Genomic DNA, 18,189 nt, shown 5'->3' on the forward strand with positions numbered 1-18,189 from the left:
ACATGATTCTAAATACAGGACATTCTGGAAAAGGCAAAACCAAGGATAGAGTAAAAAGATCAGTGGTTGCCAGGGGCTGAGTGTAGGCAGGGATGAATAGGTGGAGCACAAGGGATTTTTAGGACAGTGAAACTATTCTGTACCATACAGAATGTTGGATAGATGCCATTATACATTTGTCAAAACCTATAGAAGTTACTAGATAAAAGGTAAACTCTAATGTAAAGTATAGACTTTAGTTAATGATAATATATTAGTATTGGCCCACAAATTGTATCAGATGTACCACATTAATATATGATTTCAGTGTCAGGATAAATGGACATAGGGAAATACCTGAGAACTCTGTACTGCCCACTCAATTTTTCTGTAAATCCAAAGCTGCTTGGGAAAAAAAAAAAAAAGTCTATTAACTAAAAAATTAAAATAAAAAAATTGCTTAAATGTATTAAGATATACCGAAATAAGTCTGTTGGGTCCCAAAAGTACCTTCCTCTGAGGAATCTTCACTGAGCTAAGAACCAAAGGTGGAGTGTTCACCATATCTTAATGAAGAATGAACGGCCCAGTCCATTCAGGGGATGCTCCCTCACCTACAGAGGCCTTTGCCAGGTTGGAGTTCCCCTACCTATAAAGAGAACAGAAGTTCATTTCCTAAACTAAGAGAGGTAAATCCTACTAAAAGCTAAAATAGTGTCTAGAGCTAAGGGAGCTGAGGAAAAGGAGAGGGGAATTTATAACCAAACTCCTTCTAGGCTCAATAAAAAGCCATGAATGAATAGCTGTGGGTCACCTTTGGCTCAGGAGGTTAACCAGCAGGCTCCTGCACTGGGAATCCCTAATTAACTTCTGTGGGGAAATTTCCCAGCTAACTGGTGTTGATTGTAAATGCAAACCCTCCTTCCGACATGCACAGATGTTAATGCACTATTTTAAAAGTTCAGGGTACTTATTACTGAGTTGTCAAAGGCCCATTAATTATCCACTATACTGTATTTAGCTTTTCTCTGGTAAATCTTTTTTAATTGCCCAGTCTGCATTTACAGAGCATCTTTATTTAACATGCTCCCAACTCTGTTTATGTTTATGCCTTTTCCAGTAGCTCATTAAATAGAGTTCTTACCAGTACTATCAGAATCTTCAGTGAGAAGATTGTCCAAGCCCACTTAAGTGCTTTCATTGCATTCCCTCATTATAGAGCATTTTCAAGTTCCGAATATGTTTCAAGTCTACCCTCATTCATATCTTTTCCCTGCCTCTGAAGAGTGCAGGAGACTTCCTTCTCCAATATTTCTAAGACTTACACTATTTTATAAAAGGTAACCCTTTGGAAATACATCCCTGACCATGTTCCCCTGAGTTTCCGCTCCCCAACAGAATCAAGTCCAGATTCCTCAGGAAAGCAAGTTAGTTTGGCCCAAAACTCGAAACTCATCTGTTGACAGTCTTTCCCTCACACCTCTGATTTCAGCCCTTTACAGAACACATCATGAAATATCTCTGTCCCTTCTTTTCATTCTTCTTTAAACTCTCTTAGGTCTTACTCAATTGTTACTCCCATGTGAAAGCTTCTGGAAAGAGGTCCTCCATCTTCATTCCCCAAACAATTCTATTCCTGCCATGGTTGATGACGTATCACCCTTTGAGGTAGAAACAATCATAAATGAAAGACTCCATTGCAGGACAGTGAACTCCTTTAAGTCAGGGAGTGCCTTTCACGAATCTTGGTGGGCACAGAGCCTGCACTCAGTGAATGTTTGACAAATATTTATTGAACGAAAGAAGGCATTTTTACTCCAGACCATCTGAGTTTTATTAAATTATTTCTGCTCTTTCCAGCATGTCCTAACCTACATAATCACATGATCAGGTATGAACATAGAAAAAATCAGGAGAAAAATAACCATGATGTAGATATATATGTTTCTTAGAACATATTACTTGGGATAAAAAATACAGTAAACCAGAATCCATTTAATGTCATGAACATTAAAAAAAATTGGAAATTGCTCAGTCTCTCTGGAAAAAATTACATTTTGCAAAGATACCATTGAACTAAAAAGAAAAACAATACTGCATATTTTTCACTGAATGACATACACATATATCCCAAAAGCATCTTCACCCCCCCCCCAAAAAAACGTAAAAAGGACCAGACTGCAGTTGGCAAGCCCTTCCAAAGTAAATCAAATCTACTTGAGGGGGGAGGAGGGGTCATCTTTTAAATAGGGGAGGTTTTTTTTTTTTTTGGTTTTTAGAAATAAGCATTTGGAATTGCCTTTATAAAAACTAGTTCTGTCTGATTCTAAAAATTCTAAATTGTGTGCATTAGAGAATGAATTTTCTAGCACTTGCATATGCTAGACTTTTTATAGAGTTGGTCCTCTGAGATAGGTCTTAGGAGTTTAATTTGAAGTCATGTCACATAGACGTAAATCTCACTGGTCTCAGAGAAAGAGATGTGACTGACAGAGGGGTTCTGCCTTGCATGCCTGTAGCTGAATTCAAAATTCATGAACATATGTGGAGGAGAATGCTGGTATATGCAAAGCATGACTGCGTGCAAAATGAGGATATAAATACAGGTTAATTACATACTATTCACATGGGGCTGGAGCCTACTTAGTATTCTTTACTGTCATGAATTTCCCAATGGAAAGAACATGTATTTTACTAGTAGGTTATTAAATGAAAGTGACACGTTATGGATAAAACTGATCCATAGTCTCTGTTTTTGAAGTGTGGTATGAAATATCAATCTCAGGAGTTATTTATCAGAAACCTAGCCCAGGTCAATAAAGCATGAATATTAGTTCCCATGTGAGTATTCAATAAGGTATATAAAAAAGAGATGATAGGGCGCCTGGGTGGCTCAGTTGGTTAAGCAACTGCCTTTGGCTCAGGTCATGATCCTGGAGTCCCAGGATCGAGTCCCGCATCGGGCTCCTTGCTCAGCAGGGAGTCTGCTTCTCCCTCCGACCTTCCCCCTCTCATGCGCTCTTTCTCTCTCATTCTCTCTCTCAAATAAATAAAAAAATAAAAAAAAAGCTCCACATAGGTACCAGGTTTCATAGAATTACAGAGCTGAAAGGGACTTCAGAAATTATCTAATGTAGCTCACACCCACCATTTTATAGTTGAGAAGTCAACAATCAAATCTGACCTCTCTCCTCAGGTATGTCTCTCCCTTTCCTGGTAGTCAGAGCAAAATCTCAAAACCGGTCTTAACTAATTTCCATGGATGACATGGTAAAACTGAACCCATTGCAGGTTTCAGCACAGTTGCCAGTCTGAGAGGGCAGGAAATACTCCTCCCAGTGATTCTCTTGGATTAATCGAAGAACAGTAAGATATAACAGAAAAAGCACAAGATATGAAAGCTGAAGTCATGATTGTGAGAGCCGATGCTTGCTAGTTAGCAGCTGTGTGCACTTGGGCCAGTCTCCTACCTCCTCTGAACCCCAGTGAGTTCATTTTCAAATGAGAACAATAATAATACCTACTTTGAGAGGCTGAAGAGAATATTGGATGGTTTAATTTGAGCCAATGTGCTTGGCAAGCTGCAACAGCACTTAACAAAGATTTAGTCCTTATTGTCATGATCAAATACTATTTATTAAACCACCAAATAAGCACAGCATGTCACCAGGCCTTAAGCAAAGCAGAAAGCAGGGAAGACAATGGGCTTTATTCACACTAGGGGTTTTATCTCCCAAAGAGTCAGTTTTTACCAGCAGGTAATCTTATTTGTAAAATCCATTAAGTCAACCTGCTTCCGCAGTGAAACAACCCACTGCTCTTTCTCTGGTAACTTCTAGTAAATTCTTTTCTTAGTATTTGGAGATATTTCACTTAGGATTTTCTTCTTACTTCTCAAGAATTGAGTTCTGAACATTACCTAGAGTAGTTCTGCCCAACAGAAATACAATGCAAGCCACGCACGTAATTTTAATTTTCTGGTGGTCACATTTATAAAGTATAAAAAGCAACGGGTGAAATTAATTTTAACAATATATTTTATTTAACCCAATATATCCAAAATGTTATCAGTTCAACATATAATCAATATGGATATTATTAGTGAGATGTTTATCATCCCTTTTATTTTTTTCCGCACTAAGTCCTCAAAATCCCCAGGGTATTTGACACTTACGACGAACATCAATGGGGAATAGCCACATTTCAAATGTTCAATAGCCACGTGCAGCTCACAGCTACCATATTGAAAAGCCATGTGGGTCTAGAGCCTGGCAGGGTGACCATACCTACTGGTAGCACAGACCCAGAAAAATTAACTTAGTAACTCTCCATGGAAACTCTTAAGAACACTGATGGAAACAATCACATTCTAGCACATAGATGGGGGAAGGAGCCCTGGCAACATAAGTGACAGCATAGCAACCAGCTGTTGTACAAAAGGGAAATTAGAAAACTATTACTTTGAAAAGGAGAATTTCTGGGAAGGTCATCCTTTCTCTATTTTGTTGAATGTGAACTAAGGAAACTAGTAATACCCTTACGTGAATATACATTTGATAAGGCAACATTCTCATTATCTTCTTATTCTACAACGCAGATGCTGACATATTTTGTCACAATGTTGACTGTTCTATTTCTCACTTAGGATGACAAATAATAAAGCATGAAATCTTCCCATGATGTAGCCTGCCCTGTGGGTCTTGGGGTCACTGGGAGGAGCCGAACTACATGGAACGGGTTGGTCATTGGAAATCTTTCCCTATCATTTTATAAAAATACCCTGCTAATTCCCAGCTGGGGGCTAGTCTTGCAGTCTCAGAAGCCTAGTTCCATTTTCTTCTATTCCTCCTTTAGGTCCTTCTTCCACTTGCAGCTACGGAGGCTTCTTGATCTATTGGACTAAAAGCTGGGGGTGAGAGATGCCCAGAACCTGACTTCCATCTCCACCGTCCTGACACCCAGTGAGGGTGATGTCCTTTGCTCACCCTCACAGTTGCCACTTTTTCAGAAACTTATGAATAGAAAGGAATACCACAAGCAGTTCGGCTCCATGTCTCTGAGCAAAGTCAGCAATCATTATGTCTTGGCCGGAACTGCCCCCCTGCCTCCCTCTTCTGTCTCTCTCTCCTCTGTCTGCTTACTCTGAATCCAGTGCTTTCCTTAGTGTCTGTCTGTTTCCCTCTCTCACCACACCTCATCCACTCCATCCCAAGGACAAAATGTCATAGGTCTGAGAATATATAAAACTGTGAGCGGCGCCTGGGTGGCTCAGCCGGTTAAGCATCCAATTCTTGGTTTTCGCTCAGGTCACAATCTCATGGGTTGTGAGATCCAGTCCCCTGATGGGCTCTGTGCTCGGCAGGGAGTCTGCTGGAAGAGTCTCTACCTCTGCCTCTCCCCCTATGTGTGCATGCTCTCTCTCAAATAAATATATAAATCTTAAAAAATAAATAAATAAATAAAACTGTGAGAGGTGGGTGATCAATGTGCTGCATTAATTTCCTAGAAATCAGTTGTGAACAGCAAAATTGTAATGGATTTTTAATAAAGATTTTATTAAAACTTTTTACTTTCTTTGTCGATGGAAGATTTCCTATCTTCTTATAGCACTGTCTATAAGGAGATCCCACTGTCACCATTTCTAAGCACCAGCACTTGCTTTCATAGCTGGTGAGCTGACTTGGGTGAAAACATCTGGATCAACCATGGTTTCCATTAATATTCAGCTGAGTAACCTTCCCTGACCATTTCAGTTGAAAAGAATTGCTCTCCCTCTGCTTCTCAAACTTCAATGTGCATACTAATCCCCAGGGGATCTTGTTCAACTGTAGGTCATGATTCAGTAGGTCGAGGTGAGCCTGAGATTCTGCATTCCTGAGACACCTCTGAGAGATGCGGATGCTGCAGGCTGAAGATCCTACACCTTGAGTTACAAGCCAATAGCTCCACTCTTAGCACAATGTCACAGACAGATTTGGGATATGAACGTGACATGCCTCCTTTCCTAGACAGTAAACCTTTTGAGAGCATATTCTTTTTCATACATGTTCCTTACAGTGACTTGAAGCAGATGTTTGTGGAATCCATGATTAAAAGGTTATCACTGGTCACTTATTTTTGTCATTCTATTCTCAGCAACCGATTACAGTGACCAAGTCATGATTTTGTCGGTGGACTGTTAATGAATTTGCACATATCAACGGTGATTGAGTAAGAACCTACCTGCAATCCCAGCTCTTTGTCCTCCCCTCACCCTCCCCAGGCTCAGGCCTCACTCTCAATATCTGACCAGGGAGAAATTATATAATGAGAACATAAATGAAGCAAATTTCCCTTTAGTTTTATATCGTGAAGCACAGTGTTACAGTTTGCTTTCATGATGCCCTTGATTTCAGATTCTCACTTACCTTTACTATAATTAGCAAGTTTGTTCCTGGCCCTTACTTGGATTCCCGGGTTTTTATTATGTTACCATTTGTGATGGCCACTGACTTCTTCCCTACTTCTGATCTGTATTAACACAGGACTCTCAGGTCAAACGCCTCCAGACTACTGACCCCACTGGTGCCCTCAATATCAAGTTGACCTAAACCTGAGCATTTTCACAACTGAAGTTTTGCCCCTTTCCTAGAACCAACTCATCTAATGGAATCTTGGTCTGGTTAGTGAAGCCTCACTTTCAGCTTTGCTGTGATGAGTTTTATAATGGATGTCGGTACAATTTTCCCATTCACACTACCAAGGATTGAAATTTTACCCTCTGATTTTGGAACAAAATTCTCTGTTTTGTTCATTTCTCTCATGTCCTTCTTAATGGCCAAATTTTTCTCCCCCAGACTAATAAGTGCATGCCTTAACAACAATACCTTCATCTCTCTAGAGCAGATCAGAGAATGGAACTCAGTGAGTTTCCAGGGTATTTGGTCATGCCATTTGACAGAAACTTCAGGTTTCCTCCCTCACTCATTTGAGTCCAACCTTTCTTTCTTTCTTTCTTTCTTTCTTTCTTTGGAGGTGGGGGCAGAGAGAGAGAGAGAATCTCAAACAGGTTCCACACCCAGTGCAGAGCCAGATGTGGGACTCGATCTCATGACCCTGAGATCATGACCTGAGCTGAAACCAACAGTGAGATGCTCAACCGAGTGAGCCACCCAGGTGCTTCATGATTCCAACCTTATCTTAAAGTAGGTAGATATTATGCCCTTAAATAACCATAAGTATTTACTACTTTTCAAAAGTATGAACAAAGATAATATTTATGCCCTCCTTAGCATAGTGTCACATTACCTGTTCCTGGCTAGAACTCAATGCTTCAAACCCAACCATCACCAAATCAACAAAATTCCTATTAAGACATCTGTGACTACTACTCTTAATAGCACATCCCCTGGAAATATGAAACCCTATGGGACATAATTCCTAATTTATATTTAAAAAAACAGATCCAAGTACTGCAAATCTCTTTGGAGAGTCTTCTGGAATTGACCTACATTTAAAAAAATAATTATCAATTTTACTTTTGTAAAGCAAGAAATTAATTAATGAGCTGCCAATCTACCAAAATAGAGAAACCTTTACAAATCCTTTCCCCTGCTTTGCTGAAGGATCATTTCTTCATTGTTACTGTTACACTGATACAGTGACTAGGCCATAAACCAAAGATGCAAGTAATGAAGGACCATTTTGCTATGGTTCCTGCTATAAGGGCTAACTTTGTTTTGATTATTGACTCTCTGCTACTGAAAAAAGACCTGAAAAGTAAAGAATTCCTATATCTTTATTCATGACTATTATCTGAGCTTCAGAAAGAAGTCCAGCTGCTTTTTACGTGGGTGAGATCTCTCAGATTGGTGGTTCAGAAAGGTGACTTTGTCCTTCTTAAATATGGTGTACTTGATGGGAAGCCAAGTCAAAGTCATCCTAAGTCTTTTTAGACTCGTATTCACTGTAGATCCTACTTTTTCTATATATGCATGATTTTCTATTTGACTAATCCTCACCTACCCCACACACTGCCCACTGCTCTGTTTATATAAAAGGATTCCCCTGACAGGAAAACAGGGCATGTGCATAAATTAAACAAAAGAAGTAGAACTGATTCAAACAGCCTACTTATGAATCATGAAGATGAAAAAAATAGTTTGACATACTTCAGATCACTTTAAAATAGATGCTTAATTTTTTTAAAAAATATCTTAAATGTCGTCATGGGGTTGAAAATTGTTCAGCTTCATGACAGATGTCTAACATCCTAGAGATCCAGGCAATTTCTAACCAGGAAAGGTTAATGCACTGCTTTCTTGTTCTAGCAGAGAGTAACATATCCCTATCCCTTAATGAGTACAGACCTGGAGACAGTCTATGTATAGAGCTTAAATTCAATTTCTAGCACACTAAATCAGTGACAGTGTAACCCAGGACAAGCTTTTAATTTTAAAGCAAACCTAGCTCTGACAACAGCCTTCTCATTGACATAATGGATAGCTCTTTTTAAGCCCGTGAAGCATTGTTCTTATTTGCTAATCATAGCACCCCAGCTGTGCATACCTCACTACATGAAATGGAAATGGTAATTTTGGCTTCCCAGGTCTACCTGGTAGATATCTTAGATTTAGTGATATGGGAACACTTTCCACATCAGTTTCAAATGCTTACATATGGGTTTTTGTGAATATGGTGTTATTAGATTATAACTAAAATTCAGAAATGACACAAAATAAGTTACATTACACAAATAAGCTTAAGATTCTCTCTTCGTGTATGAAATCATACCGGTTCTTAGATGTTAGACACTAATGTTTTCAACTCTGGCAAGTCCCTTGTAGATGCCCTTTGACTTAACATAACCAGAGAAATGCTATAATAATGGCTTTAGAAGAACACATACAGACTCTGTGGTGCACATATTCTGGGGACTAGGCAAATAGAATTTATAATAAGAGCAAAACCAGCATTTTGGACCTGGAAAGAACCTTGAATGTTATTTTTTGACCAATCATATCATTGGTCAAATGGAAAATTGAGACTCAGAAGGGGGAAACCAAAAGAATATGTAAACTTTGTCAGAACCCAAGAGCTACGCTGTGTCATCATGCTGACACAGGTAACAGAGCACTTAGGTGACCTGTCTGGGGTCTGAGCTCCCAAGCAGCTAATTCATCTCTTCTAACTCCTCACATAGTCCACTTCCCCAAAGGACAGCTGTCTTTGTAAAGAAGAACCATCACTGATGGTTCTAATATTGACCCATCATCTTAGGGTTGGGAAAGATCTAATGCTGTCGTTCAGATCATTGCCTCTAGAAAATTTCCAGACTGACTTATTTCCATTTTAATCCTTCTTTAGTTTCTTTTGCAATCAGCAATCTATATTAGCTCTGCATGTATACAAGACATGTAGTTACTGTTTTATGGTGATAAGAATTATGGTATTGATGGGAGTAGTAGTAGTAATAGTAGAGGCTACAAACTTGCTTTGCATAGACAAACAGAAGCACCAGAAATACAGAAATCGTCCAATATACAAATATATTCTCAGGCAGTAAAGTGTAGGTAAGAATTAAGTGAAAAAGATCTAGCCCAAAGATTTCCCAGGCTGACTTTTCTATCAGCAAGAACAGGAATGTTAAGCTGGGGTTCTGCGTGTATCTTTCTCAGAGGAGAACTAGTACTTTGTGAAATTTGGCCCCATTTCCCTAATTCTAGTGATCTAAAAAAAAAAAAAAAAAAAGAACTGGGGCAATGGGGGGTATCTTTTCTAGATTACAACACCCTTTCTGATTCACTGCACCCTTAAAAACTCAAGAAGCAAACAAACAAGCAACAAGTTCAGCCCCTTTCTCATAAAGAAGAGAGAATAATGCCTGGGCTTCATTCACAGGTCAATAAATATTCACTTATTCACTGAGCATGTATTCTTATTCATGTAACTTCCACAACTACTAGAATAACTTCACAAGGACTTGCCTGTGGTCTTGCCTCCCGACTGGCCATGCCATCAATTACCAGTGACACCAGCATATAGCTGGAAGGAAGTCACTTGGTGGTGGTAAGAATTAGGCAATATCATTCAAGAGAATTTGTTCTTTTCCAGACATCCACCAACACATCACAACTATTTTATAAAATTATACCTGATAAGCACTTTCTCATGACTAGCAGCACACTGCACCTTATATTTGATAATGCATAAGAATATAAATCCAATTAAATCCAGTTCTAATCCCTAAGTCTTGCTTCCATAGGCCTAGTTAGTGCACCATTCAAATTCTAAAGCAAGTCACTGAATTAGCCAGTGAGTCCATATAAAAGGGAATCATCCTGTTTACCTGTTACTCAGGGATTGGAGCTATTAATTATTAATCATAGGTAGACAATTTCATCTGAATTGTAAAATACAGAACATGTTTAATAGCAAGTTGTGTACTTGGATATTCAAACATTAAGGATTATTTTGTAAGTGACTGAGCAAAGACCTTCAAATCTACTGACCCAAGGATTTGTGGATACTGTTCAAAAACAATAGCATCCATTTGTATAGATACTACTTTTAACTGCTCTATGAAGGAAGTCTGCAATTCCATCAGAATGTAACAAGCATAACATTTTTTTCACCCTAAACAGGATACAGTTCAAGTGAAAGGAAAAAATACAACTTTTGCACTAGTTATTGCAAAGATATTGAAATAGGTATGTCGACCACACAGATTTATGCATAAATTATTCCAACTCATACAGAATCCCCAGTAAATGCACAGAGGACTGTCTGGTTTTGTGTGGATTTATATCTGTTAGGTAACTCAGAGATTTAAATACCAAGCCCAGCACTCAAGGATGTTACATAGATTTGTGATACTCCAGTGAAGACACCAGTTCATAAAACCAATGAATGGATTTCAAAGTAACATAACTGCCGGGTTTCAAGCAAACTCCTACTTCTTTCATCCATGAAAAAGCAAAGATTAGTCCACTGTGTTTGGAGCAGCATATAATGATGGCAACTGTCATAAAATCTCAAGGCCAGAAGATGATCTTTTAGTTCAACCTTCTGCGTGATACTTGAAAGTTTTTTCTGCTGCAACTCTGCCTATAGTTTTCGAAACTATGCTTAGACCCTCCAACAGTGGGGAACTCACTGCTTCTAAGGAATTACTGTTGATCTTTGGATGCCTTTGACTGGCTAAAAAAATGGGTCCTTACATTGATTCAAGATCTCTCCTTTAACTCCTCTGCATCTTGTCCCAGAGGCCCTACACAAAAGTCCAATGCCGCCTCCTCGTTACAACCCTTCAGTACTTACCAGACAGCACTGAACTTCTCAGCCTTCCCTTCTACCTAATGATCCCCAATCTCATCAACCATCTCTCATGTTGTTTTTCTCTTCCTGCATCAATACTGAATTCTAGCTTAGAATCTGTGCAGAACTCTATGACTTAAAGAGAAAAACACTGAACATTCTCTGTCTAAACTTCCACATTGGCAAAATGGAAGTGCTACCTCAAAAATCTTCAAAGAGGATCAAATAAGACATGGAAGTCCTCTGAAAATTAAGTGTTAATAAAAATAGAAAGAACAAATTTCTAAGGACCAGGAAACCTAAATTTCAATAAGCTGAAGACCACGGTTTCCTAAGGAAAATCTCTTCAAAAAGTAGCAGAAAATAAAATTATTTTACTTTAGTGTAAATCAATGAAAAATTTCAACCAATCTGTTTTTCTGAAAAATCACTCCCCCACCTTGTTGGGCCTATTGATACATCCCAATTACATCCAAACTTAATCCCTTTAAAATCAATGAATTTTAATAAATGGAAAAGACATCACTGAATCAGAGAGGAATTGATGGCATGTTCTCTGAAACTCAACTTTGTCCCATTCCTTTGGATAAAACAATGTTTTAACACTTTGTTAACAATCCCTTCTCCCCTCCCTGGCCCTTATAATCCTTCAAGGATTCCTCCATGCTTTCAGAATAAAATCTATATCCCTTTCTTTGTAGACCCAACGAATTCTCCCTCCTCATTTCTAGCTACTATCTCGCACTCCCTCTCTATTCCAAGCACACACTTAACCAGCTTTGTTCCTTCTTGCCCTGCCCACCCCTGTTCCTTTATACAAAGTTATATCCAAGGCTCTGAGGCCAATGCCCCACTTTATTCAGACGGTAGATTTTCTCACCATTCAAACCTTCACTCAAACATCCCCTTCTCCAGGATTTCATCTGAATCACTAAGATGGTCTGGGTTTCTTATTTCTGTCATAGCACTTATTTCCTTATATTGAAATTGTCTGTTTACTTTTCCTCTTCCTCACCAGACAGTAGAATCCTTGAAAGATGATGTGTATTTTATCCATCTTGGGGTAGTTAGTAACTAACACAGTGCCTTGCATAGAGTAGAGACTCACTATATGTTAAATGAATAAATTAATTAATATGCAGTAGAGGGAACACAAATATACAGGAAAGTGACCATCGATCCCTCCTGACCTTTATCAGAATCCAGAACTAACTCCAAATCAATAAAGTACTTTTTCAGTAGTCGAAGTTAAACCTAGATGCTATTTCCCTACCCATTCTTGACCTCTAGAACCTCTTTATCATTTGCAAAGCACTTTCTACACGTTCACATACATTCCGCCATTTAATCATTAATGCCACCGCAAGACCGTGTTACTCAGCTGGGATTTAATGCAACAAGCTCAGCATGTCCACATGGTGTAGTAAGAGGAGCAACGGCCTTAAGAGTCAGACAAGCTGAGGCCCAATCCTCATTCTGCCAGTTGACTACTGGCGTGTTACTGGACAGGTCTCCTATCCTATCAAGACGGCAGCTCCCTTTCCCACTTTGTCACGCTTGGTGAAGGTAAAGTGTCATTTTCATACATTGTTGTCATTATTATCCAAGTTGGCAGTTGGAGATAAGCTAAATGATCAAGAAAGAGCACAAACTTTAGGGTAAGGTGGGCCTGGCTTTGACTCCTAGCTATATCACATAATAGGCAGGGAATTTTGTGCCAGTTAATGAATCTCCCTGAGCCAGTTTTCTCATATATAGAGAGATACTGATGATTTTCTCTTGAGTTACTGTAAAACTTAGATGAGATAAAGAGTATAAAAACATTTATAAATTTTTTAAGTGCCATATAAAATTGTTATTATTATTGTTCTTGTTTGGCCAGGTTTTTTTTTTAAGATTTTATTTATTTATTTGAGAGAGAGAATGAGAGAGAGAGAGAGAGAGAGAGAGAGCACGAGAGGGAAGAGGGTCAGAGGGAGAAGCAGACTCCCTGCTGAGCAGGGAGCCCGATGCGGGACTCGATCCCGGGACTCCAGGATCATGACCTGAGCCGAAGGCAGTCGCTTAACCAACTGAGCCACCCAGGCGCCCCTTGTTTGGCCAGGTTTAAGAATGACTTAGAACAATGTTTCTCAAAGTACCCTGGGTGCCACATCATCACAAGAGTATTGAACAAGTTACCCTTAAAAGGTTATCGATAACTGCACACTAGCTTATTAAAGGCTCTGAGAAGTCCTGCTGTAGAGAGTTGTTTAACTCCATTTAACCTGCCATTTTCCAATTTATTTGAATAGGGAACACATGTTAGACCTTGAGGACTATCAAGCATGAGAAAAGCAGAAATGTTCTTTCACCAGGTCTTCTCCACGGGACTCTCATGATAGATATTCAGAAACAAAAACCAAAATAGTAAAACAGTAAAAATACTCTCTATTCTATCATCCAGTGACTCACTGACTTATTGTTTGCACTATGCCTACTTGCATTTAGAAGACAACCAAATATGTACATACCATACATACACAGGAAAAATTAAGGTAGAATTTTAAGAGTGAGTCATAAATTCTGAAGGAAGAAAGCATCTAGATATAATCGATCATCAGTGTGAAGACTAAAAATGTTCTGATGGGGCATTTGTGATTCCCCCTGGCTGAACTGCCCTCTCAGTAACTTACGGAATCATGTGAAATGAACAAGGAAAAAAAAAGTACTTATTCATTTGCAGGCACATTTCCTTTAAAGTCATAATTGCTCTTTTCACATGGTAGTAAAAGTTCACTTCATTATTTCAAATGGCTCTTTCTCAGAATCAACTCCTGTGACTTTAAAAGCTGCCATTAATTTCCCATTAGTAGACTTTAATTAAAATGAATATGTATTATTGCTTTCAGCAGTTGCATTCATAATAAGTGTATAAATACATTCAAATCTTGCCCAAAATGTTTCAAATAGCTATTTCTGAACAAGCAAAACACTTTGATGTTATTTCAAAGGATTGTATCTACCAAAAGCCTTTAGAATATTGCCCTCACCTAAAATAACTAGAATTTCATGGGAATACAAGGAAAAGTTACCAACCTAGCTAAAATCTATTTTACTGATCTTAAAAAGTAGCATGTTAAAACATGAATAATGACCTCTGAGCTTTGAACCAATCAGTACCTTGGTGTTTCTCCAACATTTGTGTATAGTGCATGGAAAAGAAAAGCTAAAAGAAGCAAAGGGATGCTCCTAATTTAAGGCATCCTAATGGTCTAAGATAACAGTCTGATACAATAATCTGAGATGAACTGCATTTCACCAGCTTATTATCTCAAAGATGCATCTGCTATGCAAAGTTCCATTCCAATATTCCACACTCGGAGAAGCTGAAACAATTCAGAATGCAACTGAATTCCATGAACTTTCTGATCCCTTTCCCATGTCCTACATTAGGCTAAAGTTTGTTTGTTCATTTGTTTAAACATACTTCATAAAGAGAAAGTGAGGCTGAGTCTTAGATCATACTTCCACCAAGTTACCCCACTAGCCTCCAAATATCTTAACTAGAATCCAAGAACAGTTAGATAATTCAGACTTACATATGGAGCACATTATTCTGAAAATATACAAGTATCTGAAAATACTTTCAACAATACTTCCTCCCAGACAACCACGCATTAGCAGGAAAAACTTCAAAACCTCTAAGGAAAACACTGTAGAAATACTTGACAAAGAGGAGTCATGTGTGACACAGTTTCTCCAAGGGTTGGGTTGGTTAATGCGTTTGTCGGACAGCCTGTGCTTTTCCTCCTGCATGCAACCGTCCTGAGATAACTAAATGTCATTTTTCCACTGGGAAAATGCTTGGTTTAGAAGGTCTAGTAAACACAACGATAATTAAAATTATTTTTTCAGTTCACAGAATTTGATATGATATTGTTCAGAAAGTATCAATGGATAGTTCTTCAGTTAATTTATTGAGTAGTGTTTGCATTATTTACGTAAATGTAGACATTTTAAAGGTGATTGCAAATAAGTGGTTTCCAAATCCTGCATAAAGTTTGCAAAAGTTAACAATTTCAGTAATTAACATAAACATTTGAGTTCTTCCTCAAACCTGAATAAAGGCATCAAGCTGTAAGTCTTCATAATAGTCATTCATGGAACATAACAGCTATCACATTTAACTGATATTTCAAAGTCCTTTGAGTCCAAAACATAGAGGTTTCCAACATCAACTTGTCTAACTGCATATCATATACCCCTTTTCCAGAAAGTATCTGTTTGAAAAAAAAGTTTCACAACTTGAAAGGTCACTGTCTATGGCAATGTTTACCCTGCTTTACAAGCAATGGTCCCAGGAAAGGTTGCAAAATAACCACATTTGCTCTTCTCAAGAAAAACACTACTGTTCACCACAAATAAAAGAAGTATTTAATCCCATTCCACAAATTCTCTGAGTCGTTTCCAGATGGGATACCTCAGCAGTTAATGATTTCTAATGTCTTTATCACAAAGGTAACTACAAATGAAATTGAATTGGACACCGGCCCAGCAGCATATAGCCCCACATTGGTGCACTTATTAGGAAGTTTTCTCATTTTACTTAAACTACACACTTATTAAGTCATTGGAAACCCAAAAAGCTCTGGAAAGTTAACATCTAAGGGCTTCAATACAAAGAATTTTTGTAGGTGTAAAATATTGCTTCAAAAAGCTATTAAAAACACATAAAAGTTGGAGGAACCTATTTCTGAGCAAACTGTTTCATTATATTCCTAAATCTAAGCAGTGACTGCTCAAATGACAGCTCCCTCTGCCCAGCGAGCTTAGCCTTGTATTCCAGTTTCTAAGTGGAAGTGATATCTGTGTAAAAAGACTTGGTAGATCAGATGACAAGCAGCAGAGCAACCAATGAAGATGCCAAGTACAATTAAAGTTTACAAGACGCACTACCCCTTTTCCAAGGGTTTTCAGTTGTGTGGGAATTCCGAATAGGGGAATAGTGCAAGATAATCAGAGAGTGCAACATAAAAGTAAGTCTGGGCCCCATAAAGTGGACTTACTCATATTTGGAGATAGATATAAATACAGTTATAGATAGAGATATAGGTATAGGTATTCTCCAAGAAAAAGACAAGCCATCTCCAACAGTGAGAATTACAAGGTGGGTACTTCACAGCAGAAAGAATTCCCATATAACTAGAATTAGCAAAAGGGAACAAAAGAAGCCATCCAAATTGCAATATACACCTAGAATTGAACATAATAAAAAAGAATTTTTAGACGATGTGACAGGAATCATCTCCTACTCACTGAGACAATATCATTAAAAATGGGGAGGGGGTAGCATATAAACATAGAGAAGCTAGTGAAGCAGAGTGGGAACACAGAAGGGATAGGTTGATCAAAACCACTTTGCTGCCTGTCCCTTGTTTCTCACTTCCCTCCCACCCTAGGTTGTGATCACAAATCTTAAAAATACAAAGCCCAGTTTAAGAAAAAGAAGGAAAAAAACTGAGAGTGTGCCTAGGGTTACTACCAGAGCAACCCTAAACAATTTCCGTGCAAAAGCAAAGCAGCGATGATGTAGTAGCAGCAGCAGATCTCCCTCTTCCCCACCCCTGATACGGTACCTCCAGATTTGCCCGAGCTGCAAGATGTGGATGAGTGACTGCAGGAGCCAGATGCAGAAGGAGCAGGACGCAGACCTATGTTTGCCGCTGGCCCGGGTGGCCCCGCTACTGTTGCTGCCGCTGTTGGTGGCGACGATGTTGCTCTTACTGGCGTTGGATGCTTGCCTTTGCGGCGTGGAAGGACGAGCCTCGCCTTCAGCGGCTGCAGACCCACTGCTGGCCACCGTCTTGCAATCGGCTCCAGGCTGCGGGCAGCTGGAGGCGGCTGAGGTCGTGGCGCTGTCCTCGGTGCTGAAATCGTGCACAAACCAGCGGAAGCTGAACACTTGCACCGAGAGCGAGCCGAGCACCACGAAGAAGAGCGTGAGTCCGAACCACCAGCGCTGGCCGCGCAAGTAGTAGTCCACGGCGAGCCAGATGTCCGTGCCCACGTCCGCGAAGTACACGGCCACGGCGGCCAGGATCCAGAGGCAGTCCCACAGAGAGTAGCGCCGCTGCTCCCTGCCCAGGCGCAGGCACAGCGCCGCGGAGCCCGCCCCGGGGCCGCCCGGGCCGCCAACGCCGCCGCCCGGGCCGCCCAAGACCCCGGAGCCGCCGCCCGAGCCGCCGCTCCCGGCGCAGCAGCAGCAGCAGCGCGAGCAGCCGCCGCCGTCCGGGCAGCAGCCGCCCCCGGCCGCCTCCTCATCCTCGGCTCCCGACCCCGACGGCAAACCCGGAGCCAATCCTTGCACCGAGCCCGAGTGGTCCGAGTTCTGCAGCGGGGTGAACGCCACGTCGCTGCTCTTCTTCATTTTCAGCCTCCCGTCTGACTTAGCAGCCATGATGCCTCCAAACCGAAGGAGAGCCCTCCTTTATCTGACACCTTTCCCCGCTGTCTCCTCCTCCCGCCACCTCCTCGCCTCGCCCCGGCTTCCCTCCCTGGCGGCGCGGCTCCCCCTCCTCCTGCTCCTGCGCCGGCTCGCCCGCCGCCGCCCGCCGGGCTGGGCGCTGGGCCGGGCTAGCCGCGCGCCTGGGGCCGGCAGGAGCGCCGCCTGGCTGCCTGCGCGGAGCCAAGCTGCTCGCGGCGCCCCGCGCGCGCCCCTGCCAGCCGCCCGCGCTCCTCGCCGTCCCAGCCCCGCGGCTGCCGCCCGAACTGCCGCCGCCGCCAGCAGCAGGAGCAGCAGCGGCCGCCGCGGCGCTCCTCGGACCTGCACATTCCTCTCCTCCCCTCGCGCGCGCTCCCTCCTCCCGCTTCCTCTCCTCCACCAGCTGACTCCGAGGGAGAGGATGACCTCATCCCTTCTCTTCCAGCTGCCGC

The 18,189-nt window shown here is 40.8% G+C and overlaps 1 protein-coding gene across 1 annotated transcript in view; it reads right to left on the minus strand.

The window, feature by feature from the left end:
- XKR4 (XK related 4) overlaps positions 1-17,713 on the minus strand; it is a 447,602-nt gene extending 429,889 nt beyond the window's left edge. The window contains exon 1 of the mRNA XM_028118991.1: positions 16,893-17,713. Coding sequence (XP_027974792.1) covers positions 16,893-17,713 — 821 coding nt within the window. The remainder of the gene's footprint in view (positions 1-16,892) is intronic.
- Positions 17,714-18,189: the final 476 nt, after the last annotated feature.

This window comes from Eumetopias jubatus, unplaced genomic scaffold, assembly GCF_037043125.1.
Source record: "Eumetopias jubatus isolate StellerSeaLion01/CBP00866 unplaced genomic scaffold, mEumJub1_p1.0 scaffold_4, whole genome shotgun sequence".
NCBI classification, from domain to species: Eukaryota; Metazoa; Chordata; class Mammalia; order Carnivora; family Otariidae; genus Eumetopias; species Eumetopias jubatus.